Below are 26421 nucleotides of genomic sequence, written 5' to 3'. Positions count from 1 at the left end.
GTCTTCTTTAACTTTTTTTTGGCTGCAGTCTCCCGTAGAACTAATGACTGAGCCTAGGTATGCAAAATATTTCACAATTTCTATTTCCTGGTTATTGACAATAAATTTCTGTATTATTCTGTAATAATCATTCTAATTATTATTCTGAAGTCATTGTTTTTGCTTCCCTAATGTTCAGATGCAGCACCGCTTTTGCACTTTCTTCTTTCACTTTCACCAGGATTTGTTTCAATTCACTGATGCTTTATGTCAGTAACATGGTGCCATCTACATATCTGGGAACAAAGCCCTATGAGGAGTGATTGAAAGAACTGGGCATGTTTAGCCTCAAGAAGAGAAGAGTGAGAGAAAATGATAGCACACTACAAGTACTCAAAAGGCTCTAACAAAGAAGATCTCTTCTCCATCATCCCAGAGTGCAGGACATGGGTTAACTTCCAGCTCTCCTATTCCAGCTTTCCTTATAGTAAGTTCTATGTACAGACTGAATAGATAGGAAGATAAAATACAGCTTTGTCTGACACCTTTGCTTATAGGAAGCCATTCTGCTTCTCAATTTTCTGTTCTAACAGTAGCTACTTGTCCATGATACAGATTGCACATCAGGACAATCAAGTGCTGAAGCACCCCTTTTTCTTTCAGAACCACCCATCATTTTTCATGATCCACACAGAAAAAGCCTTTTTATATAAAGCACAGGTTGACCTTCTTCTGGAATTCTTTGGTGTGCAGTAGCCAACATATACATGCAATATGATCTTGTGTGCCTCTTCCTATGTACTTTAAAAAAATAGCAAAAAGATATTACAGATGTCCAGTACCTTCTGCATGAGACCAGAGGAGAACCAAGCTGGCCTGTGTGGTACTGATACACCCAAAAGCCCCAGTGGATGTTGCACAAAGGCATTCTTGTGCCCTCCATCCCTGCAAGTGCTCTGCTGCTGCTTTTCTTGGCATTATTGTCCTGCACAAAGGCAGCAGGAAGCATCTTTCAGTGGCATGATTCAAGCAAATGTATTTCCAGATGTGACATAATGGGAAAAGGGCATAAAGTTGTACAACTGTACCTCTATTTAACACATAGTTTGGGGCATTTATCATCATCACCCTCATTCTTCACATTCACCTATCTTGTACAGAAGATTATTACTATTTTTGGAAGATAATCTTAATGCTTAACAAATGAGCATGATCGATAGAATTCTTCTTTTTGTAGGATTATTATGCTACTTCAAACAGTGTTCTTCAAGTGACTGTTGCTTTCTGCAGTTACAGTTTGGTTAAGAATATTTGTAGCAGCACAAGAGCTATCGTATGCTTAAAAAGCTATATTTGAACATTTGTATTTCATACATTCTGTAAGTCTCAACAGCACAGATTGCTACCTATAATTGATATTATAGGTACTTTTTGAAAAGAGTTTTTTCATGCATCCCTTACCTGTGGGAACAGAATTTTCAAAGTACTTTGGAAGGAGGGGAAGGAAACCTAATATCTCAGTGCCCCAATGGGGCTAGACATTGAATATAGCATGTAAGGCATTCCTGTTTATTTTGCATTTCCTTGATTGTTGAATGTTCCAGACATCATACATATTATTGTTTTATTTACTTACAACATTTAAATCTCACTTTTCCTCTGTGGAGTTCATGGCAGCAGGTATAGAATTCCCAGGCACTGATCAGAAATAAATCTATTTAGACAAAGAAAACTGCTGTATGATGTGTCTTTTGACCACTGCAGTAAAATAAACAATATCTGTTGCATTATGATTGCTGTTTAGATGTTATTGCTATTTATATGTTATTGTGTTAATGATGGAAGCTGATCTAGTGCCATCAAAATTAAAAGTTGAATCCCTACCAGGTTGCTGCAAAGAGTTGATTATCTGGTTTGCGGATTCACCTTGACCTCCTCTGATTAGACCATACTCCCGGGCCACAGGTAGCCAGTCTTCCCTGGGTCTGCTACTATGTAAGGACCTTTTAACTGCAAATGCTGGAGATTGAACTGGAGACCTTCTGCCAACAGAGCATGAGCTCTGTCACTGAGCCAAGGTCCCTGTGGAGAGGGAGAACATAGTCTCAGTTGTAGCTGTATTGATTTAAAATGCTGCTAGACTTTCAGGCTCTTTGTCCTGGTCCTAAATGCATAATAATTCCAAATGTATATGTTTATGTATTGTATAGTCTTATGAATGGACAAAAAGGGTTAGTGATATCTGAGGACTATGTATCCTAGTTCTACAAATTCTCTGCTCTCCGGGCATGCTCAACTGCTGTCAAGTTGACCTGGCCCCTTCATGTGGACATCAAGGAAACTGGGCCCATCTTTGGGCAAAGTGCTAGTGATGGATGCTAAATGTAGGTGGCTAATTGTGAAGAAATGTTAAAGCAGTTTGCAGTAATAGTTGGTTTAAGCAAAGTGGAAGATTTGGGAGGGTATCTCTGGAGCTTTTTGAGGATGGAAAATGAATGAATGTTTCCTCTAAAGTACTGCAATATAGAAATGATTAACATTTTCCCTTCATGTTTCTTTCTTTTTTAAAAAAAAAATCTAGCTTTTAGCCCATGACAGGTGAACGTCTTTCTCAGTCTGAGAGGAACTTTTAATATGGTCTGTGTTTTATCTGTTGGCCAGCCAGCTACTTATATGAATTAACTGACATGTTTTCTGTATAGAGTCAGGGATTCATGAGAACCAATGCCAATTGTTAATTACTCCACTTTGAAGTAAGGTGCTTGAAAGAGTGGTAGCTGCTCAGCTTCAGATGCTCTTGCAGGAAAGATATATTTTGAACAACAATTCTGATCAGCCATAGCCAAGAAAGCCAATGGTGAGGTGCAGTAGGCCAAACATCTGGATGTCTGCAAGTTGCCAATCCCTGATATAGTTCAGTTTGGGGCTGGGGTTTGGATTTAAACATGAGAGAGACATGAGGTCATCTTCATGAGAGAGAGTGGGGAGTATGGTCCAGTTGATCCTTCCAGATCTCTCAGTGATTTGGGTGACATTGGCCTGGTCCTGTCAGATGGGAGTTACATCTGTTACAGAGTGGTATTACAATGACTCTTTTCCTACCTGTAGTACAACTTAGGATGACATTCTCTTTATTCTTGTTGCTATAAACTTGCAGTGCTGCCGAGTTCCATTCTGTCCTCTGTGCTGCTTAATATCTAGATGAAGCCACTGAATCAAGTCATCAGCAGGACTGGGGCTGGGTGCCATCCATATCAATTTCTACGGACATGCACATGGTAGGCATGTCATGAGCACAGCCGGCTGGAGCCCAGGGTCAGGTTAGATGGCCCAAGAGGCCCCTTCTGACTTGCTCTGTTGCTATGTATTTCTCTCATCAAAATCAGACTCTATGGGTGGTGAACTATGTCCAGAAACCATTGGCTGGAGGAGGACCAATAAACTGAAGCCAAATCCTAACAATCCTCATGGGTCCTGAGTCCAGAAATTGGGTAAACAACATTCCCTGGCTAGGATTGTACTCCTGCTGGAGCAGAAAGGGTGGAGTTTGAGAGAATACACCTACATTCATTTTTGCCACTGGAGGCCTGAGTAGTGCTGGTGGCACAGAATGCTTTTGGCCAGCCTTGGCTAGAATAGTCATGCACTATTCACTTCCTTTCTAAATTACTACAATCCATTCTATAGGTAGGGTTGCCATTATGGACAACCTGCAAAGTATACCTAGTGGAGAATGAGGCAGCTAGACTGCACTCAGGGCCAACATGTAAAAGCCATATAGAGTCAATGTTAAAGGATCCACACTAGTTTCTAGCACACTTCCAGTCCAAGATCAAGTGGTTAGTGAAGATGTGTAAAGCTTGAAGTGGCTTGGGATTTCAATATCTGGAGGATTGCTCTCTTAGTATATACTTGGTTAGTGTCTTCTGTGGGAATTGAGCATCTCTACGCTTCCTCACTGTCAGAGCAATATGATAGTGGAAGCAGCTGCCTAGAGAGGTGGTGGGCTCTCCCACACTAGAGACATTCAAGAAGAAACTGGACAGCCATCTGAGTGGGATGGTGTAACTTGGTGTCCTACAGCAGCAGGGGATTGGACCCGATGGCCTTCATGGCCCTTTCCAACTCTACTGTTCTATGATCTCTGTATCCCACCAGTGGTAGCTGTTCGTTAAGTAGAGACACAAAAGAGGGTAATGCGAGCTGTGGCACTGCAGTTGTAGAATGCCTTCTTTTCAGAGAACTGCTGGTGTTGATATTGACTTAGTTTAATGCCAGGCTATTAAAATCTGGCTATTTTCCCAAGCTTTTGAGTCTTATTGACCCTAAAAGCTTACAGAAATATGTATTTGCTTGGATAAACAGTACTTATTTTAAAGTGCTGATGATTATAGTGGATTTTGAATTGCTGCTATTTTTATGATGGATTAAAAATAATAAAACAATATATGAATAGTAGTGCTTCCTGAAATTTAGGGAAGATAAATACAAAAAGGAATAAAAATGTGGCTTCTTATTTTAAGCTGTGGTGGTCTAGTCTTCCAAATCTTTCTCTATAGAATTAACACTAAACAAAACTGGATGCAAATATTCCAAACAGAAAATCATATGGATCATATGCACTTGCAACTTTTAGAGCAAATGAGACACTTTAAATGCAACTTTTTGTTACATTTAAAGCTTGCTTGTGGGGATATTCATATTACTTCTTGGATTTTTACAGCTGGCTTTCTTTCTTGCTGTGAGATCAAATTGCCTTACTCTCTCTCTGCTTATTCTGGAATGTGAAAGCACTGCAGTTACTTGCTGAGAACATTTTTCCTTAATTCTAGGCAGGATATTATTGGAAGCAAGAGTGCATACAAGCTTCCATTCTTACAGTAATTTTTAGATGAAGTATATAGAAATCTTCATCTTGCATATAAAATAGACATTAAAACACACTGTGCAGTTTGACATCCCTATTAACATTTTTATTCAATTTTCAGACCAAAACAATAAATTTGAGAAACAAAAGGTTAGACCAACATCTAAAAGCCAGTCAATGAAATTCCTCCTAGTCATTTTTCACATCCTTGCTCCCAGCAGGCTGACTGGAGATTTGGGTACTTGTTTCTGGTCTCAAATAGCTGTTTCAGACTGCTTAAAATCAAGAATCCACTGAACCTGAAATACATATCTTAAGGCTGCACTCCTACACCCTCTTACTAGAAAGTAAGCCCTATTAACCACATTGGGACTTACTTCTGCATAGGAATATAATGTAAATTAAACGGCTTATTGCTTGATTAGCAGCTTTGATAGGGGCCTGGTGAGGGGAGGTTGTAAGGCTATTAGGTTAGCTATAAAAGACAATGATAAAGCCTCTATTATTAGTAAGTTCAACAAGCTTTGCTAAATTGGTATCTGATTAGGTATCTTGAGTTACCTCCTATTTTTATGCATACGTATGCTATGATTGGTTTCAAGGGCTTGTTCATTTCACTACTAGAAAGTATTATTATGTCATAACCTTATCAAGCCAAAGATCTTTAAAATGCCAAAGAATACTAAATGTTTGTCATTTGTTGTTGTTTTTGCAACAGATGAACATAACTATTCCCTGGTGATATGGATAGATAGAGATTTGCAAAGATGTTGCATTAGTAAATGAGTAATCAAGGATACGGGCCTGTCCCACCTACTTAGGAATAAGTACTATGGAGTTTACTTTCAAATAGATTTGTGTAGCATTTTGGTTCCTTGGACCATCTCATACAAGTTTTAATTGAACAATTGTGCAGATATATAAGAAGTATAACCAGCTCAAAGTTCTGAGCCTGATCATGTATAGCCGTGCTTAAATGGAAGCTCTGCCAAGGTATTTAGCCATCAGGTTCTTCTTCCTTTCATTCCTCCTTCCCCCTGCCCCTTCCTCCTTTTACCAATCATAGGTACATATTCATAATTGCATGTTTAGGTCCATCTCCAGAGGCATTTGTTCTACTTGACCATCTTTGGCTTTATGTAATGGAAAAGGTCATATGAATAGCTACTTATCTTGAGTGTGGGCTAACGAAAGAGTGCACAATTCAGTCAAGCAGCTGGTGATGTGTGAATAGCTCAATATAGTGTGGTGAGAAGTACAGAAAAATAGCAAAATGCAGTGAATTACACATCTGTGCAAATAGAGATTTTGGTTATTTTTCTAATAAATTATCCTTCCTTTACCCAACCTGGTGTCCACCAGATGTTTTCAGTGTTAGTACCCATCAGCCCCAATTATCATGGGTAATAGAAATGCTGGAAGTTGTAGTCCAAAAGATCCGGAGGGCACCAGGTGTTGGTGGGGGGCTGCACTATTCTTTAAAATGACTTCAGGCTTGTGATCATTTAAAGCCCTAAGGAGTACATATGAATGACATATTAACATGGAACAAGAGGGGCATAGCCCTGCAGGTCTCTCTGAATATTCCAGACAAAAGAAATCCATTGTATTTCTTTAAGAGAGGGAAAGGAAAACAGGCAATGAGATTTGTAAACCTAAGGCAGAAAGGAACAGCTGTTTTCTCATGGGCTGCCAAAATGAGCTTGCAAAGTAGTAAAGGGGGTGGAGGATCAGTTTAATTTCATTTCTGCATTTTGGCTTTGGAAATCTTTTGTGTTGAAAACAGCAAAGTAACCATCTTAACCAAAGCTTCATTTTACTACGTAATGGATATATCTGAAATATTAGCATTCAGAATGATAAAATATGTAGGAGATTTAACTTGGCATGACTGTTTCTCATGTTAGAACATTTTAATAGATTCTGTATATTAAATACAGTTCAATGTATACTAATAATAGACTAGGCTAAGCCAGCAGATTTATTTCATTATAGACTAATTCAATATGATAATTCTCTCTCTTTCTCTTGCCAAGTTACATGCCCACTCTCTCATGGTAGATTTCTCAAAAATGCTTCCTCCATCACCCACTGTTGAAGGGACAGCTGAGATGCAGCATTTGCTCTCAGCAGATGGTTTAAGGGCATGGGGAGACCCCCAAAATATCCACAGCAGTCGGCCAGTGGCAAGTCAAGAAGTGGGCAGTCCCTTCATGATAGTCTGAGCCACACCTCAAAGCCATGTCCCCATCAAAGCCACACCCCCTGAGCTACACCTATTTCCAAGATTATGCAACTGACAAAGTGAAAATGAGCTTTGTCACTTTGGATTTTTGTTGAGTAATGAACAAGATGAGGGTATCACTTTTTGAGGTGATCCAATGATAGCTTCTAGAAATGATTTCTTATTATCTTATTTATTATGAATGATTTCTTTATTATACTGATACCCCACTCTTGAGCCAAAATGCTCTCCGAGTGGCTCATGTGGAATTAATAAGGCAGTTCCTGCCCACAGGCTTACTAACAGGGATTGGGGTGGTGGTGAGGGGAGGAGAATGATCAGAAGGGATGAGAGGTAGTTTTTAGAGCAGCAAAGGCAAGTTGACCACATGTTGCTGAGGAGCATGAGGGAAAGTGTCACAGAAAATACATGTGCATGCTTGTCAGCCCTCTCTGGAGAGGTACTTACCAGGAAGTATTGGGAACTGGGGAACCAACCCTGTTCTTAACCAATTAAATTCAGGACTCCAAGACAGTGGCAACTGCCAGCTATGAACCAGTGTCTTGAGAGGTGGTGGGGGAGGGACAGTGACTCTGGCTTCAGGGATCCAGTGACCCCCCCCAAGGGCCCCCTCCAAAATAAGTGGGGGTGTTCTGAGCCCCTGAAGACCGCTTCCATGGCACTCTTGATCCACAAGCATCCATGCGCTCTCAGGTGCTCTGTCCCTCCCAATTTTTTATTTTTTTTATTTTTTATTTATTTTTCAATTTATATCCTGCCTTTTTCCTTCAAGGGGCTCAAGGCAGCTTATATCATTCTCCTCCTCCATCTTATCCCCACAACAAGAACCCTGTGAGGTGGGTTGGGCTGAGAGTCTGTGACTGGCCCAAAGTCACCCAGTTGGCTCCACGGCTGAGCGGGGACTAGAACCCAGATTGCCTGAGTCCCAGTCCCAGCTCTTGACCACTACACCACACTGAACCAATTTTCTTTCAGCACATAGGATTACTATGAAATAGGTAACCCTTGCTGCTGACAATTCTAGGATCAGGGATACTATTATTTTGAGGGGTTCAGACACAGCTTCCACTTTTACTCGGGGTTTTCAGCAAGTTGCTTGTCCTTTGTCATGCCTTCCATGACAGTTCATGTTTTGGTGGGGCTCAGAACAGTTTTTCCCCCCCCCCCAAATTTCCAAACAGGTCCATGGCCCCCAGATCCGTAAGTTAGCAGTGGCACAGTAGAGGGACAGGGAGCTGGACCAGCTTCATCAGAATTTCAAGCTGAGTTAGAAGAACAGAACAAAAGGTGTTTACAAGTCTCTGGCAAAGAACGAAGTGAGGCAGGAAAGATTCGGTACAGGAGATTCAGTTGGAAGTGACAGCAGGATACAATGGCCCTGCTTCCAGTGAGCTACTTCATTCAGTTTCAGGGTATGTGTGGTTGCAGTGGTATTAACCTTCGGAGACATGTTTCAGGATCAGTCCTGCTATGCAGGAGGACAAAGCAGCCTGTCTCAGATACCACTATAAACACGATAGACCAGTCTTTCTGAAGCAGGTGCCTTCCAGTTGAGTTGGACGGCAATTCCCAGCAGATCCCAGCCAGGATCTGCTTTAGAAAGCAAAGTCTGTTAGGCTGATACCGCTGAGCTGGAAGGACTGTCTTCCGCTCAGCTAAATACCTCTGAGATGAGGGGAAGACTAGATAACAGGTGGGTGCATTTGCAGTTGGGTTCATGTTGCACAGTCAGCTTTGTGATTTTATGTTGAATGTGAAATATTCCTGACCGCAGCATACTCTACTGGTGCTTATTATGGAAACTTGCTTACAGCAGACTAAAGCTGTTACCCATTTGTCATAGATGATGACCAATGTTTGCTTTTTAAAAACAAACAAACCATAATGCAAACAAAAAGGAATTCATACAAATGCTTCTGCTGTGCTAGGTTGCAGTATATTATTTTTTATTGTAAAGCTTATTTTAAAAATCAGTTATATAATTAAAATTTAAACGTTTGGAATGGCAGTTATTCATGTTCCATCATTTCATAGGAAAATTTCCATTTCTAGCTGGTATAAAAAGGCAAGAAAAGCTGCTTAGAAAGTACTTTAGCAGGAGAAACAAAATGATATTTTGTAGTCAGACTTGATAGTCTCTGGGTATTTGCAACAATATGGTTCTACAAAAGATTAATCCTTCAGGTTTGTTTGTTTTTGGCTATGCATGAGAGCAACACCTTTGATTACCAAGAGTTAGATTGTTCTTTTTGCTCATCTTGACAACTCTTGTTTATTTTCACTTGTTCTGTTTTATACCTTCTGGCAAAGGACTGACATCTTTTACGCTACTGCTTTGGAAGAACATGAAAAACACAAGAAGCATTTTGTGGAAATTATCTGTTGGATCTCCCCAGAGTTAAGAATAAGTGAAGTGAAAATAATTCATATGATATCCACTACACACACACACACACACACACACACAATGTTTTGTTTTGTTTTTAAGGCACTTTTCCCATTCCTGGGCAATCTTCTCTTTCTATTCTGTAATGGCGATTTTTCCATGACATTTCTCTAAAAGCATGGGGTTATTTTTTATTCCTAATATGTATAATCCAAACTTCAATGACAGTTTCACAGTGGTTTTCAATAAAATGTTGCTGATATTATTTCTGGAAGACCAAGTAAGAGATGGATTGATCATATAAAGGAAGCCTTGGATTTAGAATAGCTAAGAATGGAAGTCACAGACAGGACATTTTGGAGGGCTTTCATTCATAGGCTCACCAAAAATCAAAGACAACTTAACACATACAATTTTTTTTTTCAAATTCTAACCTTCTGCCTGTTGCAATTCTCACAGCAGAGTTTATTACAGTGGTTCAGTTTAGATGGTTTTGGGTGTCAGACCAATCAATATTTGGTCTTAAACAGAAATCCAAAGTTCATGCTGCATGAGAGGGCAGTTCACTTTTAGCTGTCTTGTTCAGCAGTGATGATCAGTGACTATGGCCTTCAAATTCTCATAAGCCAATTCTGTGGCTTATGATTGGGTGCTAACCCTAACCCTAACCTGATTTGAAGCCTCATTTCTAATCACAGCAGGGGTAAGCACAAACTGTAGTTTGGTGAATTGGAGGTCATGGCAAACTGTGCTTGAGTGGTAAACAGGAAACGGAAGACGAAACTGAGACAACAGAAGTGGGAAAGGGCAGTCCTTCAAATCATGGTTTAGAGGGTTGAGAACTATTGAAAAATAAGCAACAGACAACAGGTAGCATTAATACCTTTTATAGGGAAGTGTTATTTTGTATGTGTTTTTTAAATAATGTGCTATGGAATTTTATGTTAGTATGTACTAATCTGATAACATTTGGGTTGAGTTAGCAGTACATATATTTAAAAACATGAATAAGATCAACATTTGTTTGTTTATTCCAGGCATAAACCAACAATAGTGAACTACTGTTAAGTCATGTTGATTTCAGTGAAGGAAATTTGCTTAAATTGAAACCCATGGGGTTTAAGGACCATGTGCCTGGATCATGCACATAGTGAAGGCATGGGGAACAGGTTTCTGGTGGGGAGGCAAATTGCTTCTCACAAGTCTCTTCATAAGCTGAATGAAGGATGCCTGGAGGAATCCAAAAAGACTCTGCAGACTAAACTGAGAACTTCCAGAACCTATGGGACAGAGGTTCCCCTTCCCTAGTATAAACAAATGCCAGTGCTAAAACTTGGTCCAACCCTTCTCACCACCCCCAAATACATGTGAATTGATTTAAAAAGAATATTTGTTAATAAATTTACACTCCTGTGCAGTTGAATCCTGTGCTAATTCTCATTTATGGATTAAATGTGCACAGTAAAGCTATAGTGGCATTATAAAAGTACTTACGGCAACATGGGAGCAGGACCACACTGAGCAGGCCCATCAGTGGTGTTGTGTGTGCTCTGAATGCAGACAGGGAGGGAGCTTCAATGCATTCAGCTGTATGCATGATGCATGGAGGTTTCCGCACAACCCAGAATTTTGATAGCAAAGAGTTTCATGTCACATGGCAGTGTCTATACATATAGATATATGGGACAAATGTCCCTTTCTGCAGACAGTTGCATGGTATGTGCAGGTGCCAGTGGAGGGGGGCACTCAGTGGATGTGACACTGGGGGCAGAACCACTTGGTGCGTGCCGATTCCCCACTCACATGTTGCTGCAACCACCTTCTAGGACACCTGAATAGCAACATTTACATAGTACTTATTTATTTATTATATTTCTACCCCACCCATCACCCCAAAATCTCCCTATGGGAGTTTTATGTGTGTCACCCTGAGAGTTTTAGCTGAAGGTGGCTTGTTCATCCTATATATAAGTAAATCTGTTAGAAGCATTCTGACTTGAAAGAGGGTTTTATGTGGCGGAAAGGAGATAGATAGATAGATAGATAGATAGATAGATAGATAGATAGATAGATAGATATAGATATAGATAGCCTAGCCCCTGATTTTTTAAACAAATAATTCAAAAAAAAGTTTACACATCTATCTTTGAAAGGTCTACAAACCAGAAGAATTCCACCCTCCTACTTATTAGCTCCCGCAACAAACTTCAGGCTGGCTATGGGTCTGGTTCAGAGGAAACAATTACACTTGTGCCTGAATGTGAATTTTCAAAACAGCAGGCAGCTTATCAGGTTTCTATTTGACAATCGTTTAATAAATAATTGTAAGAGTGAAGAGTAAGAATAATTGAAAAGTTGGCATTGTTCTGTTTTATTTACATCCAGACTGCATACTGCTTTGAAAGATGAGCTAGCAACTACATTTTTTCTCTAAATTTGTAAACTGCTTTACTTGTGTTGTAAACAGCTTAGAGAGTCCTGTGGGCCTATTATAGTGCTATACAAGTTTAATAATAAAGAGATAGATGATAGACAGACAGATTTAGCACAAGGGGTTTTAACACTTCCCCACCACCTCCCCCAGCACTGTGAAAACAATCCAGATTGGGAATGGTGTATCTATACTTTCCATTGATTCATTTGTTCCCTTTTTGATAGTAAGAATTACGGGTGCATTGCCCCCAGTCTGGACTGAAACCACAGTTAGGGGCAAAAGTCCTGACACAGATTCCATCCCCCACCCCTCCCACACACACTAACTTTAAGTAAGAGGGGCATACCCACTAGCTGTGTTTTCAAAGAGACATGCAGCTTAGAAGTCAATCAGTGGTTTACATTACTGTGAGTACATTATGGTGGATGCATAGATGCCATTGTATCACATGCTCACACAAGTATTCACTAGATTCTGGTCAATTAGCAAAATTGTTCTCAGAAAATTTTGGGATTATAATATTTTATTTGCAATTGAGACAGCATATTTATTAATATTTTTAATATATCAAACATTGCTGCCTTTCAGTATGAATGTTAATAAAATGATCAGCATTCTTAAAGAACAGTACTGAGCATATTAACTCAGAAGTAGGTCTCGCTGTAGATCCTACTTCCTGGGAATAGGCCCCTCTGAAACACAATGGGATTTATTCTGAGTAGCTATGCAGAGGATTGCACTGTAAGCCTTGCAATTGATCTCTTGCATTCACAGCCAAGGAACATTATTTGTGCTGCGCAGGACAGCAGAGGTTTCTTAGAAATGCAGTCTGCTGTGCAGTTAAGTAGAAAACTTTAACTTTAAAAGGAGATGCTGGGTTCACTGCTAACTCATCATTGGAACAAAACAGAATGTTGTAATTGAAGTAGCATGGCAACTTTGAACTTCTGTCTCTGTGAATTTCATTATAGTATTTTTCATTATGTAACTCATATTAATAGGTTGTATTTGTACTGATGATTCCCCTCCTTCAGCTCCCTTGTATTTTTAAAAATGCAGTTTAATTGAATCCTGGAAACTGAGTTCCTGCCAGACTCTTGGCTTGTTTTGATTACATTAATCAACTCCCTGTGCAGAGCCCAGCAGAGGGTGCTCAAAGGCACAAGATATTGGAGGCTTTTATATAGAAGGGAGTGCAAAGAGAAGCCTGAAATTAATAGTGAATTTGTTAGCAGAAATATAGCAAGCAGTCTGTTTAAAAGGAAGCAAGTTCAAAATTAGATTTTTTGAGAACTATCTAATTGTAATAACCCAGCTAATGGCATCTTTAAAACTAGGAGGGAATTCTAAAATATTATCTAACTAGGATTTTTTGTTTTGTTTATGATCATCTTGCATATTTTTAATCTAGCAATTGCTCTTCATTATAGCAATTAAGCTTGTATTAATTTATTCAATCTCTGCATGGATACATTTTGGGTTGTGTGTGTGTGTGTGTTCTTACAACTGATAATGTTTTACAGATAAAAATGCATTTCTGGTGGAAATCCTAACAAGATTTTAATGGTGTTATAAAGATCATGGATCTGATAAATATGGTGTGATAAACTTTGTTTCTCTGTAGTAATGCCAGGCACACAGTTTTCCTATATAAACAAGCCCTTAGTTAGTTAGTTAGTTAGTTAGTTAGTTAGTTATACCATGGTAAAAACATAAGTTTGCATCCTAAGAGTGGAAAGAAGTTAATGAAAGACTTCCCATGCAGATTTCTCATAGCAAAATGATTCAAATCAGGTGAAATGAAATACCTTAATGCAGGGCATTTTGCATATATTTTGTGAACTGCCCAGAGAGCCTTTTGGCTATAGGAAATTGTAGAAGTGAAATGAATAAAAGCCTCTCCAGAGTTTTTGATCCCCCCCCCCCCCCCCCCCCCGAACTATGGTCAGTGTGAGTCTTCTGAAGGAAGGGGGAATCAGCTGAATTCAGACAGAGGTGATGAGCCTCCATCTAGTTTTACAAAATTCCCTCCACCCTCAGAAGCTGCCATACTGAATCTCAGTCTCCAGAGAAGATGCAAGGTTGGAATACAGGAGGCTACAGAGGGAGGAGAGGATGGGAAACTTGTCTTTTTTCAATTTGCAAATCTTCAGTCTATGAATCTTGGAATCGAAGTCATGGCACTTTTTCTAGGTATGTGACATGAACACAAAATACACATTTGCTAAGGTCACGCTGTGAAATATCCAGGTTATTTCAGGTTTGTTTCAGGCTTGGCTGTAGTGAAATTAATTTTAGGAAAGTGAAAAATAGGAAATATGAGAAACATACTCTATATTTGCTGTCTTGAAGCAGAATGTCAATTACTCTGCCTGGCAGTGGCACTTCAGGAACTCTGGCAGAACATCTTTCACATCATCTGGCACCTAATCCTTTTAACTCAAGACTGAGCTATTGAAAAACTTATGTGACTGTCACTGTGTACATATAGACATATGTCCCTAGCATGGAGTCTGCAGTAGTAACTAATAGCTGCTATCTCTAAAAGAAGAGAAAGTGATTTACTATCTGACCCAGTAGTAAGCACTACCCTAACTCGAACCCTTAACAAGAGCCCATGGTTTCCAAGTATGGAAACATACTGTGGCAAGCTCTGGATACTTCCAGTCCCTCCCCTCTCCACTGGGAGGACTGGGGATTGAAGTCTTCCTCTTTCAATTTCATGACGCTCTGAAGCTCAGGAAAATGAAGTTTTATTGTAACAAGTAATAAGAAAAAATGGATTTCGCTAAAACCAACCAGATTTAAGTTGGGATTTCAGGAACTGATTTGTTAACTAACCATAGTTAGAATAAACCATGGTTTCCCAAAGTTGGATATAAACAGAAATGACAGTTTATTCAAAATTGAAAGTGGGATTTATCTCCTGAACTCAAAGACAGAGGGAGAAGAAGACATACAAGTCTAAGGGAAACCATAGATCCCTATTAGATCTGAACCACCAACCCCCTGTAAATACTTTGCCATATTTATTGACCAGAATTGTAGTAGAAATTGGTATGTAGGTTTATTAACCTGGAGTGATCCCAAAAGTATTTTATACTCTTGCTGTAAATGTTTATGCAAGCAGTTTGTGCTGTTATTATGCACATTTGGCCTGAATAAAATTATTTAAATATCTGATTCATTTCTGTATATTCAAAATGGTATGGCAAGGCTGAATATGTATAGTAGGGCCCATATACTGAACAAGATATTCCCTCATCTCTCAGTTTAGGATTACTGTCTCTGTAAGGAATGCTATGATTATTTGATGCCTGAAGTTACTTGGAATCAATACCAAATTAACATGAGCTGAAACAGGCTGGCAATTTCCTGCATAAGTAATACTATTAATGCATGGTAACAACAAGCCTGGATCAACATCGTCAGATATCTTTGATCATAAAAACTAGTGTTGGTTTGCCACTATAGAATTCATATAGTGAATGCTAGCCACACCATGATAGGAACTTTGAATTTATGTTACTGTTTTGCAGTCTTATTTATTTATTATTTATTTATTAAAACATTTCTATGCCGCCCCTTGCCGAAGCCTCGGGGCAGCTCACAGCACAGAATAAAATACAATAAAATACAAAAATAACAATATAAAACCAACAATATAAAATAAATAAATAACAATATAAAAGAAGTCGCCCTGGCCAGTCTTAGGTTGTGCTTTTACAAAACCCTGTGAAACTTAGATACATACCACTTTTTAATAGTTCCCATCAGACCTTTCTTTTTTTCTGTCCATCTACAGCTCCCTCCTGGAGCTGAGTTCATTGCCCCTTTCCCATATGTCTGTTATAGGAGAGAGATGCCTACATCAAAATTATTAGGGCAAATAGAATATGTTTTGGGAACATTGCAGATTCCCACCCCTGCTCCATGACTTTATGTTCTGTTATTTGCTATAGGCAATAGTGGAACTCCCAAGATGTAGCTGTAGCTTATGTTCATTTTGCTTTGTTTGGTTGGACCACTACACATCCCTCCAGCTATCAACCCACAGTGTCACACTCCACGTTTTATTTCCACTTCTATGTTTTCTGCAAATTTGACTTGCCAACCTTAATCTTGCAATTTAAAAAGACTTGCCAAACTTAATCTTGCAATTTAAAAAATGGGAGCACACTGCTAAATCAAGAGGAAGATGAAGGAGGCAGTGGCTGCATGTACAGTGGTTCTGTGGATCACACAACTGAGTGCATGGTGCTTCCACAGTTTCAGAAGAAACCAAAATAATGAAAGGAAAATTACACTCTTTCATATCATTGTAATATTACATTGATTCTTGTAATCAAAATTGTATATTTTATTTCTTTGCTTCATTTTAGCAATTGATTCATTTCCACGAACTGAATTCATGATTACTACTTCTTATGTGTGTGTTTGTGTGTCTCGAGAGAAGAATATTCTTATTTCCCTACTAAGTACTGCCTACAACCATATGAACACATGTCATACATACACTGCATTATTATTATTGCATTGCATTTCTGCAATGCCTGTAGCTGAAGCTCTCTGGGGATTCACAACATTAAGTCAGCCATCCAGATTTCAACCAGGCCCAACCTTGCTTCACTTCCAAAATTAGGAAGGATCTGGCACTTTAAGCTATACAGATGCTATACATTATGAAGAACTTTGCTTAAGAAAGTAGTGTGCTATTCTGAGGTTTGCCTTTATAATTCTACAACATGGAGAAGACATTCTAACCATCCTTTTATGAATATCACATTTACCAGGCTGTTCTTTCAATTCAATTATATTTTCTTTCTTCTATTTTTTCTTTGCCTTAAAAAGTGAACTTCTTCATTGCAATTTTTAAAGGAAGTGCATATAATACCTTGTATAAGGATTTCAGTTCTCTATAATGGAGATTGTATAAGCTTGTCAAAATAAATAAATGTTTCACTGAATTACACACACTGATTGCAATCAGTCAGTCAATAATAATTAATGTAAGAGACACTGGAATTGAACTGGAGAGCTAAGCTCTGATCTCTATTTATCCTGGAAGCTTAGTAGGAGATTATCTCACAGTCCAACCCCTCTCTCAGGGTGATTGTCAGGATAAAATTTGGGTACTTTCCTGCACGAAGCATTTTGGAGAAAGGGAATGGTATAGATATGTTAAAATGTTCTAAGATCATAGAAATTGCTTTGTAGAAATTTTTATCACTACTTTATTGTTATGCTAAACCTATCTATCCAAACTCCCTAGCAAGCTAGTAATGCACATTTTTGCTAACATTGAATTGGATCCGAAAGTGCCATTCTGCTGAAATAACAACCTCCATCAGTGGAACTAGGAACAGGGCAATTCCCCCTCCTCTCTACACACCATAAAAATCTGCTCTAGGAAACCCTCTGAACAGATTTTTGGCTCAAAGGGTTACAGTGGAGGGACAGGGAGAAAGTCCAGCTCTGTTAGTGGATGTCTGTTTGCATAGTTCAATATATCGTATTTATTCATGCGTTTATTTCAAGGACTGTATTTCTCCGGACAAACAACCTTAGAAGCTAAAATATATGCTTAAGAAACCTTTAACCAGCCTTATAAAATTACTTGGTTTCAACTCAATAACAGTAATCTGAACCATATTTTCTAATACTAATGTTTTATTATGATTAATACCCTCCTAATAGATCTACTACTTTGCACTCAGCCAGGATTCATAACTAAAGGTACAAGCCTTAACACGTTGAAACAGAAAAAGGTCTTACCATTCGCAGCATTCCTCAGCCAGCCATGGCTTTTTTTTTCTTGTTTGGACTTTTTTCTGCCTCAGCGTGTATAGGATTGCAGCTAAATAGTTTCTAATTGACAGTCTTGTTTACTGAATGAAAATATTGCCTTGATTTGTTAGATGTTAGCATTACCATTGTTTAATTAGCACGTACGTGAGGAGAAAACTTTTCAAATTGATGTTTCTTTTTAAACCCTCTAACTAAATTTGAATTTATCACAATTGATAAAGATGCTGTGCTATAAGTTAAGGTTTTACTTCAACAAATTTTCCCCCAAATTATCTTCCTATATGTTGTCAAGTGGGTGCATGTGGGAGTAGCACTAGTATTTCTGAAATGTATACAGTGAAGGTGAGCCATTATATACATATTCAGACATGAAGTCCAGAAATCATGTGACTTTTTCTGTGCTTTCAAAATGACCTTATGCATTCCTGTGGTATACGCTTTGATATAAAATAATGTTCTTGGATTACTTTGTCTCTTAAACAGCAATCAATCCTGAACACTTAATTTGGAATAAGTTCCCTTGAAATCTTCCCAGTGAGTGCATTTAAAGAAGTTTCCAGTCACATTAAAAGCTTCAAATAAGTGCTAAAACACACAAAATGTATGCTTGCATTGGCTACATTAGCATGAGTGTTACTTATACTTGTTCATATCTAACCCTCATAATTTTAAATGTGTTCTTCCTGGGGTCTTTATTATTCTTTTGTTGTCTTTTCCTTGCTATGGGATGCAGCTGCCCTTGAACTTGGTACCGTTTTGATCATTCATGTGCAACAGCCACATTTGGCTGTAAATGCAAAAAAAATGAGGGTTCATGGTGTCATTTGAAAAGTAATTTCACATAAATATTTGGACTGTAGTTCTTTTTTAATGTAGAGCTGTTTACTGTGTGAAAATAACATAATTACAATTTGCAGACTTTTTGCCTGAAGCTGAAGGACAGATGCATATGATTAAGTTTTAACTGGCCTGTTATTGTAATGTCGATGTTTTTAGGGGTGGGAGGTTGGGGGTGAGGGGGGCTGTAGGAGTGGATGTATGATAGGAAAGGCACGAGTTTAAAAAAAAATAAGAGGGGAGAGTGATCTAGGAAGCACACATTCCATTTCAGCCTGCCTTACTTTGTTTTCCAGTGGCACTTCTCCATTGGCTTGTCTGAATGCAATGCTTCATAGTAACACACGTGTTGGTGATGGGACATTCTTTAAGATCCCTGGCAAGGCAGGACTCTACGCACTCAAAGTAAGTTGCATTTCTAGCAATGAAAATGCATAGAGCCATGAAAACAGGGTGTGTAAATCATACTGAAATGTATAGGTCAACAAATTGGATTGGGGAGGCTGAACAAGGAAACGATCTGAAAGTTGTTTCTATGTTGAGATGTCTTTTAAAACTGTTTACATTGCAGTCAACCTTTTTTGCAGGCAAATGCCCCTTGATTTTTCCTTTAAAAATGTTTAGCTGAGTTTAATTATTTTCTTTTCAGAACTTAGAAAAGTTTTTTTTTTTGCTTTATTTTGTTTTAAAAACACCAATTTCAAGAGGACCACTGATCGTAATCATTCAAAATATGGGCTCTTTTGTTACTAAAAGAATTCAGAAGCAGCTTTCTTCCTTTGATAGGATTTAGATGCTTTTTAAAAAGGTTATGGAATTCAGAAAATGGACACTGACAAAACAGAATTTAAAAAGAGTGTGTTAATTTTCGGTGACATCCACTGGAATGGATGACATTTTAAAACCAAGTTTAATTCTATGTGTACCCATAAAATAAACAGCATTTTTACATATAGCTTTCTATACAAATATACATTCATGAATTATATTCATACACAGATGAATATACATGATGTATCAGACCATCGTTTTTGTCTCTGGAATTGTCATAAATTACATTTTACACATGTAAGATAAATATGTAGAAAGGTGAAGTGTATTAATCTTTTCAATGTGGCAAGCAACATAATCACATTTCTTCACATTCAGAAGGAAGACTCTACATGTCCAGCAGATGGAACTTTGGATTTAAGTTGTGAATCTGAGTTGGATGGCACTGAAATGGCTGAGACAAACAATAGCAATGGAGAAGAAAATGGAGGTTGGCTTCTTAAATTATTATTGTAGAATTACTAGGGAGCTTAAGTGCTCAGTCAATTATAAAGCATTATCCCTGCTTGTCTGTCATATTATTCAATTTTATGTAATCATATGATACCCTGATACCCTGATTCAGTTCTCCAGAAATTTTATGAATGGATTTAGAAATCAGGATATAAAAATAATGAATGTGGGACTTATACTTCAAACCCCTTAGAATTTTATTTTTGACACCATGCTGTCAAACTACCCACAATTAGTGGGTAAACTCTGAGTCCACACATGACAAAACAACCCAGGAACCAGATGCCCCTGGTTGTTAATGAAAAATGGAAAATTATAAGCATAAGTATTACACATTTCACTCATCCTTGTAATTCCAGGGTTAAACAACCCAGGAATTGCTGCTGTGGCATGCAGACAGGTGATTTGGGGGCAAACTAATTCACTATTCATTAATGTTTATGGCTTACGTAACTTTGGTGTGAAACAGGTCCTGGATCCAGTAACCAGGCGCCCAGCCACTGGCCAGTTTTTTACCTCTGCTGCTGGGTATGACATTGGGAGTGACAAGATAATTGGGTCAATGATGGCATGTTGCCCACATGGTCCTCTAGCAACACCTGTGTATGTGATAGTCATGCCAGCTCCTGAAAATGGCTAGAGCATTGTAGTTCTACCCCAGGTTCTCATAGGGGGACTTCCACCAAATGGGGACTTGGATTTATTGTATTTAACATGGACATTCTAAGGGAGGAAATAATGCTGATTGTGTATGAACTGGGAATGGGAATACACAATAAATAATGTACCAGTGCCCAGTTGGTGTTATAAATTCTATGTTCTGCAACATCCTGTATTGTGAGAGGCAGACTGTATGGATAGTTAGATAAAAGGAGCAAAAAAGGCAACAAATGGGAATGATTGGGCTACTAAAAGGCAAATTATAACTTTGGTATTGCAGCTGCAGTTCCTGTGGCTCTTTTATTCCTGTAGCCTTTAGACTCTTGTTAAAAGAATAAAAATCAAAGCATAAAAATCATCTGCATATCTCATACTTGTGGTCAATCCCACAATATCCCAAATATCTTGCAAGTTGCCCACCTCTTAATTGATTGCAGATTGATAAACGAATACCACCATATAAGGCAGTGATTTTTTAAAAAGCTTTCTGTCTTTCAAGAATTCTTCCACATCAAGGAACTCATGAATGTGTCCCAAAGGATTCTGGGAAAATTCAAGTACACACAATTATTTCATATGGAGTATTGACCAATTCTTTTGGGCCTCACCATTGTAGAGTATCCACTGTGCACTCCAGAACACATTCAGAATTCTGCTGTGTTTTATGTATTGTAGTGCAAGATTCATAGCCATAGGTGATCTGTTTTAAGGAACCCTGTATATGTCATGCTTGACCATTGAAAGGACTTCTTTCATACCATAACTAGAAAACTGATGATACTGGAGAATAAATTTCCAACTACGAGCTCATACAGCCTAAATTCCAAAGGCTGAATTTACCACAGACAAGCCCATCAGAGGTCACCTCCTGGCATTGTTCAAATCTGGCTATAATTCTAAAAATGGTGTTTTCTAGGACACTCTTTAACATTATGGCATGATTCTCCCTTTAAATTCTGGTGGTATAATTTTTGTTCAAATAGAGATGAAGGCTTCAAAGTGCTGGTACCTTTTTCAGTAATCTGGACATCCCTTTGTTGTGTATGACACACACAACTTTGCTTCCCTGTTGTAACTTGTTTTTCAGAGTTTTTGTAGTGCAACACATGTCTGCTAAATTGAGGGAAACCTTTCCCACAATTCTGCCTACTGTATAGATAATCACAGGCAGTAGTTTGATAATTCATTTGATAATTCTGATTTTGACGAGTTCTTCCTTCCCATAGTATCTTTAGCTTGGGAAAAGGAAAGCACTTAACTGCTTTAAGGTATGAATATTACAGCACTGAAGGCAGTTTCAAAAGTAGCTTTATAATATGGTACAGCATGGCATTTGTGAGGGAGGTCTACTGTGGAAAGCGGTGGAGAGTGTTTAAGAAAAATCCTACTAAAGATAAACTTGGAATGCACCTGAAACAGTGATCTGAATTACAGTGATAAAGTTTGGATTATTATGAATGATGGCTTAGAATTCTACCATAAGCCACCACTGATAAATTTCATGTTCTTGCATATCAAGGAACCATGACATGACTTCCTCTGTGCCCATCAGAAGATTGAAGTCTTGCCCAAATGAGAACAGGAAGTCCAGACTTGCAAAAGGAGATGCCAGCTGGCAATACATGATACAAACAAACATTTTAAGAACCTTATTGCTAAGAACATCAAGGCCAATAATAAATGATTCTTTAAATATATCAGAAGCAAGAAACCAGCTAGAGCAGGAGTTGGACTGTTGGATGACCATGGAGTTAAAGGAGTAATAAAGGTTACTGTGGAAAAGTCAAACGAATTCTGTCTGTACTGCAGAAGATATGGGACTGATGCTCATAAAGTTCCCAACCTTATCAACAAACTGAAATTTAATAAATCACAAGGCCCAGATATTAACCATGCTAGAGTTCATGACAAATTCAAATGTGAGATTGCAGTTCTTTGAACAAAAATATGTAACATGACTTGAAGATCAGGACTGGAGAATGGCCAATGTAATTAAATTAATTAGAACAGTTAAAACAAAAAGGACCTGCAAAGAGCTAAAAAGGGATTTCTTCTATTGGGAGATTAGACTTCAAAATGGCAAATGCAGTTCAGTGTGTACACTCAACAGTCCTGAGGCTGGTGAGAAGGCTTTGGGGGTGTTGGAAAAGTAGGCGGCTTGCTACTTTAACCACGGGCTACAAGCTGCCCTTCCATTTTTCCAGCAATCATCACTGGCTTTTAGCTGAGCACATTGGTGTAGATTGGCCTCACCTGGCCCTGCCAATCCAGCAGCCTCCTTGAGCATATAACCAGAGATGCCACCATCAGGTCACCCTTGTAGGGATGCCCCAAAAGAGCAACACCAAAGTGGGTGTGCCCTTTTGCTTTTTCCCTTCAGGATGCCAAGGGAATGAAAGTACCTCTTATTTTTCTCTCACTTGGATTTGTACCTACCAAGTGTGTCTACGACAGCATATGTATGGGAATGTTCCTGGGAGGATGGATATGTCACCAAGTGAGGAGACTCTGGGGATCCGATAAATGTATTAATGGGAGAGGGAAATATGGTGCTGGGAGGAAGACTGGTTAGTTAAATGGAACACAGTCCAGATACCTAGCATCTGTGGCATGTTTCAGTCCTTGCATCTGCAAATTTGATAGCTGGACTATCAGTCTTTCTTCAGGCCTCTGGCTGCTGCTTCAAATGCCAGATCAATGTACAGTACGGCATGTAAAATTTAATAGCAGATAAGGCAGCCAATGCAGCATGTGTAACCAAGACCTGAGTGAGCAAAGACAGGGGAGTTAGTTTAGTCTCTCCCAGGGTGGTTCATCAGCAGGGTAGACCTGAGGGTCAGGGAGGGCTGGCTGTAGTATTCCTTAAGAATTCAGTTTCTCTCTCCAGTCTATAAGAATTCCATTTATTTCCATCTGATTACTAATCTGGAGTGTTTGCATTTTGTGTTGGGCCAGTGGGACACTTTTGTGATCCTGTTGGTGAACCACCCATGCTGTAACCCATTAGGCTGCACCTGAGCTGACAGAGGGCATCTTGGATGTGATGTTGGGTCCCTCAGGATCCTGATTCTGGGGGATTTCAGCATTCATGCCAAGAGCATCTTGTTTGGGGTGTCTCAGGATTTATGGCCTCCATGGCAACCATGGGACTGTCCCAACATGTCTGTGGCCCAAACAGATGTGGTGGAGCAGACACTGTAGGCTTGTTTTTTTCTCTCTTTCCCAGACTTGAGGATGGTGGTCTCAGTGTGGGGTTTTTGATCTTTCCTCCTGGTCGTGAGCAAATCATTGCTTGCTGAGATTTAGGCTGATTCATGTGCAATGGTGGGGAATCCATTAAGCTGATCTGTCCCAGGAGGCTATTGGATCCAGATAGTTACCAGTGAACTCTGTGTCTATATTCAATTCCTGGGGCCTTGCTCTAATTGCGAACTCTGAGGAAGGCTTGGAGGGCAGCAACAAGAAGGAGGCTTTCTTGGTGGTGATCCCCATCTTTGGAATGACCTTCCATCTTTTTGGCACCAGCTTAATATGGCTCTTTATGCTGAGACTTTTAAAGATACACTTGGATACACAAGGGTGTTGATGGAATTATCTAGCCTGAATGTTTTGACAGGGCTTCTCTTCACTGTATGTTGTTCTAGTTGTTTTTATATTTTTTGCTTCAAAATGTTTCTATTCTGATAAGATTTTTTATGGCATTTTATTGCATTGTGTTCATGAACTGTTGTAAACGGCCCTGGAAGTTTCAACTGTTGGATAGTATAGAAATGAAATGAATATGTAAGTGTAACAGGGTGAATACTGGAACAAAAAACTCTCAGTCTTACATAGATGCTTATGGGAACTGAGCTAGTGTGGCTTACCAAGAAAGAGATCTTGGAATTGTGATAGACAGCTCCATGAAAATGACAACCCAGTGTCTGGCTCTTATGAAAAAAGCAGTCTTCATATTAGGGTTTGTTGGAAAAGATACTGTCAATAAATCTGCCAATATCCTATTGTCCTTATACAAATCTGTAATTTCATCCTGCTTGGAATTACTGCATACAGTTCTGATTACTGCCCCTAAGAAATGGTTATTGAAATGCTGGAAAACGTACAGCAAGGAGCCACTAAAATGATCAAAGACTGGAGCTACTTCTTTATGGGGAAAGGCTGTAATATCTGGGACTGTTTCATTTAGGAGAGCAAGGGAGACATGATAAAGATAGACAAAAATATTATTTTTCTTTTATTTTCATTGTGAATTTCATCAAGCTAGAGTAAAACAAAGACAGAACATGAAGAACCCTAAAATTAACATTTACATATCCAAACAATAGTATAAATCCAGCTGTATCAATTATACCTAAGCTTCAACAAAGACCAAATATCCTTACATATTTTGTTTGAGGCTGGTGCCTGTAGATCACCCCGTGAAATATTGAAAGCATTGTTAAGTCTATAATCTATTGTGTTATAGGAGACAAGCGTTTATCTTTCCAGTGTTGTAGTAGCAGTCTTTTAGCTATCAAAAAGGCATGGAAAATCCATTTATGTTGACCATGTTTTGACTTCCAAGAAACAGACAATTTAAAAGAACAAGTGCATCAGCAAATATCAGAGTGCTCTGATGCAAAGTCTATCTATTATAGCTTCCAGCCCCAAAGAGGCAGCTACTAGACATTGTCAAAATATATGATTGAACAAAGTGTTAGCAGTATTACACCTCCAGCAGTTAGTCAACTTAATCAGTGAGCTGCTATGACACCTAGTAAATGCTGAGCACAACTTTTTGTTGAATAAAATATACAGTAATCTAACTTCCATTGAAACATCAGGTATTGACTCTATAACTGTAATCCACTGCTTGGATTGAATTGGACATTCCAATTTTCTATTCCATTCTTCCGTGAGACCTGTTGTATCATATTTCTTCACTGATCACAGATATTTACAGATATGGATTGTGGGTTAATGTAACTGATCAGCTCAATAAGTATGTCTACTAACTGTTAAGCTGTAAAAGTTACAGGGCCAAACCTATATACTAGCACTTCAGTTGTAAATATTAGTCACCTGCAACAGGTTAAAATGAATTTGGCACACAAGTCAGAAAATGAAGGTGTGCAAAAGAATGTCTGGTATGGAGAAAATAGGTGGACATTTTTCTGCCTCTTTTATAACACTGGAATCTGGGGCCATTCCCTGATTGGTTGGAATATCAGGACAGACAAGAGGAAGCACATCTAAAGTGTAGAATTTACTGCAACAAAATGTAGTGATGACCACCAATCGGGTTGACTTTAAAAGGGAATTGAAAAAATTCCCGGAGGAGAGGAGCCTATCAGTGGCTGCTGGTCTTGATGGCAGCATGCTGCCTCCAGAATCAGAACCAGTACACCTACATATGCCCCTTGTTGGGGAACGTGGGCAGGAGGGCTGCATTCCTGTCCTCCTTGTGGTTTCCTATGGCAATCTGGAGCACTGTGTGAACAGAATTCTGGACTAGATGGGCCTTGTCCTGATCCAACATGGCTCTTCTTATGTTCTCCCATACATTATATATTTCCTTCAATAATTCCTTTTATGTTCCAAACCCATTATAAAGATCCAGACAGAAGCTATAGGAGGTTATGTGCAGAAAGTGGTAACATGCTATTTTTAAAATCTCTTCTACAGATTGTTCTGCCGCATTGGTTTCTTTTAATTTAACCATGTCATCCTAAACCTATATCCATATTAATTTTCCCACAGGGGCACTTGAATATTGTTAATTAAGAGGTTTAGTTACTTGTAGAAAGCAGCTACATAGTTTGTTTAAAGGCTCTTGTTGGTCCCAGGTGAATACATGTGTTTTGTTTTGCTTTATTTGCTGTACTATACTCCTCAGTTGCTTTTTCTTTCTCTTTTATAAAGAGGCTGGCTGACTGGCTGGA

At 38.8% G+C, this 26421-nt stretch overlaps 1 protein-coding gene and 1 long non-coding RNA gene across 5 annotated transcripts in view; one reads left to right on the top strand and one right to left on the bottom strand.

Annotated features, from left to right (window-relative positions):
- ASXL3 (ASXL transcriptional regulator 3) overlaps window positions 1-26421 on the top strand; it is a 98327-nt gene that overhangs the window by 12975 nt on the left and 58931 nt on the right. For 2 of the 3 annotated variants that reach the window (XM_044423921.1, XM_044423919.1), the window contains exons 1-2: window positions 18739-18961; window positions 19706-19817. In XM_044423921.1, coding sequence (XP_044279856.1) covers window positions 18884-18961; window positions 19706-19817 — 190 coding nt within the window. In that variant the 5' untranslated portion in view covers window positions 18739-18883. Of the gene's footprint in view, window positions 1-18738; window positions 18962-19705; window positions 19818-26421 lie in introns of those variants that run through there. The other variant, XM_044423923.1, reaches the window with a different exon arrangement.
- The window catches only part of LOC123020345, an 86954-nt gene that overhangs the window by 10358 nt on the left and 50175 nt on the right, over window positions 1-26421 (bottom strand). The window lies entirely within an intron of this gene.

This window comes from Varanus komodoensis, unplaced genomic scaffold (assembly GCF_004798865.1).
Source record: "Varanus komodoensis strain SLA01 unplaced genomic scaffold, ASM479886v1 scaffold14_1, whole genome shotgun sequence".
Classification (NCBI taxonomy): Eukaryota; Metazoa; Chordata; class Lepidosauria; order Squamata; family Varanidae; genus Varanus; species Varanus komodoensis.
The sequence above is the reverse complement of the archived record's forward strand: the minus strand, read 5'-3'. Positions and strand labels throughout refer to the sequence as shown.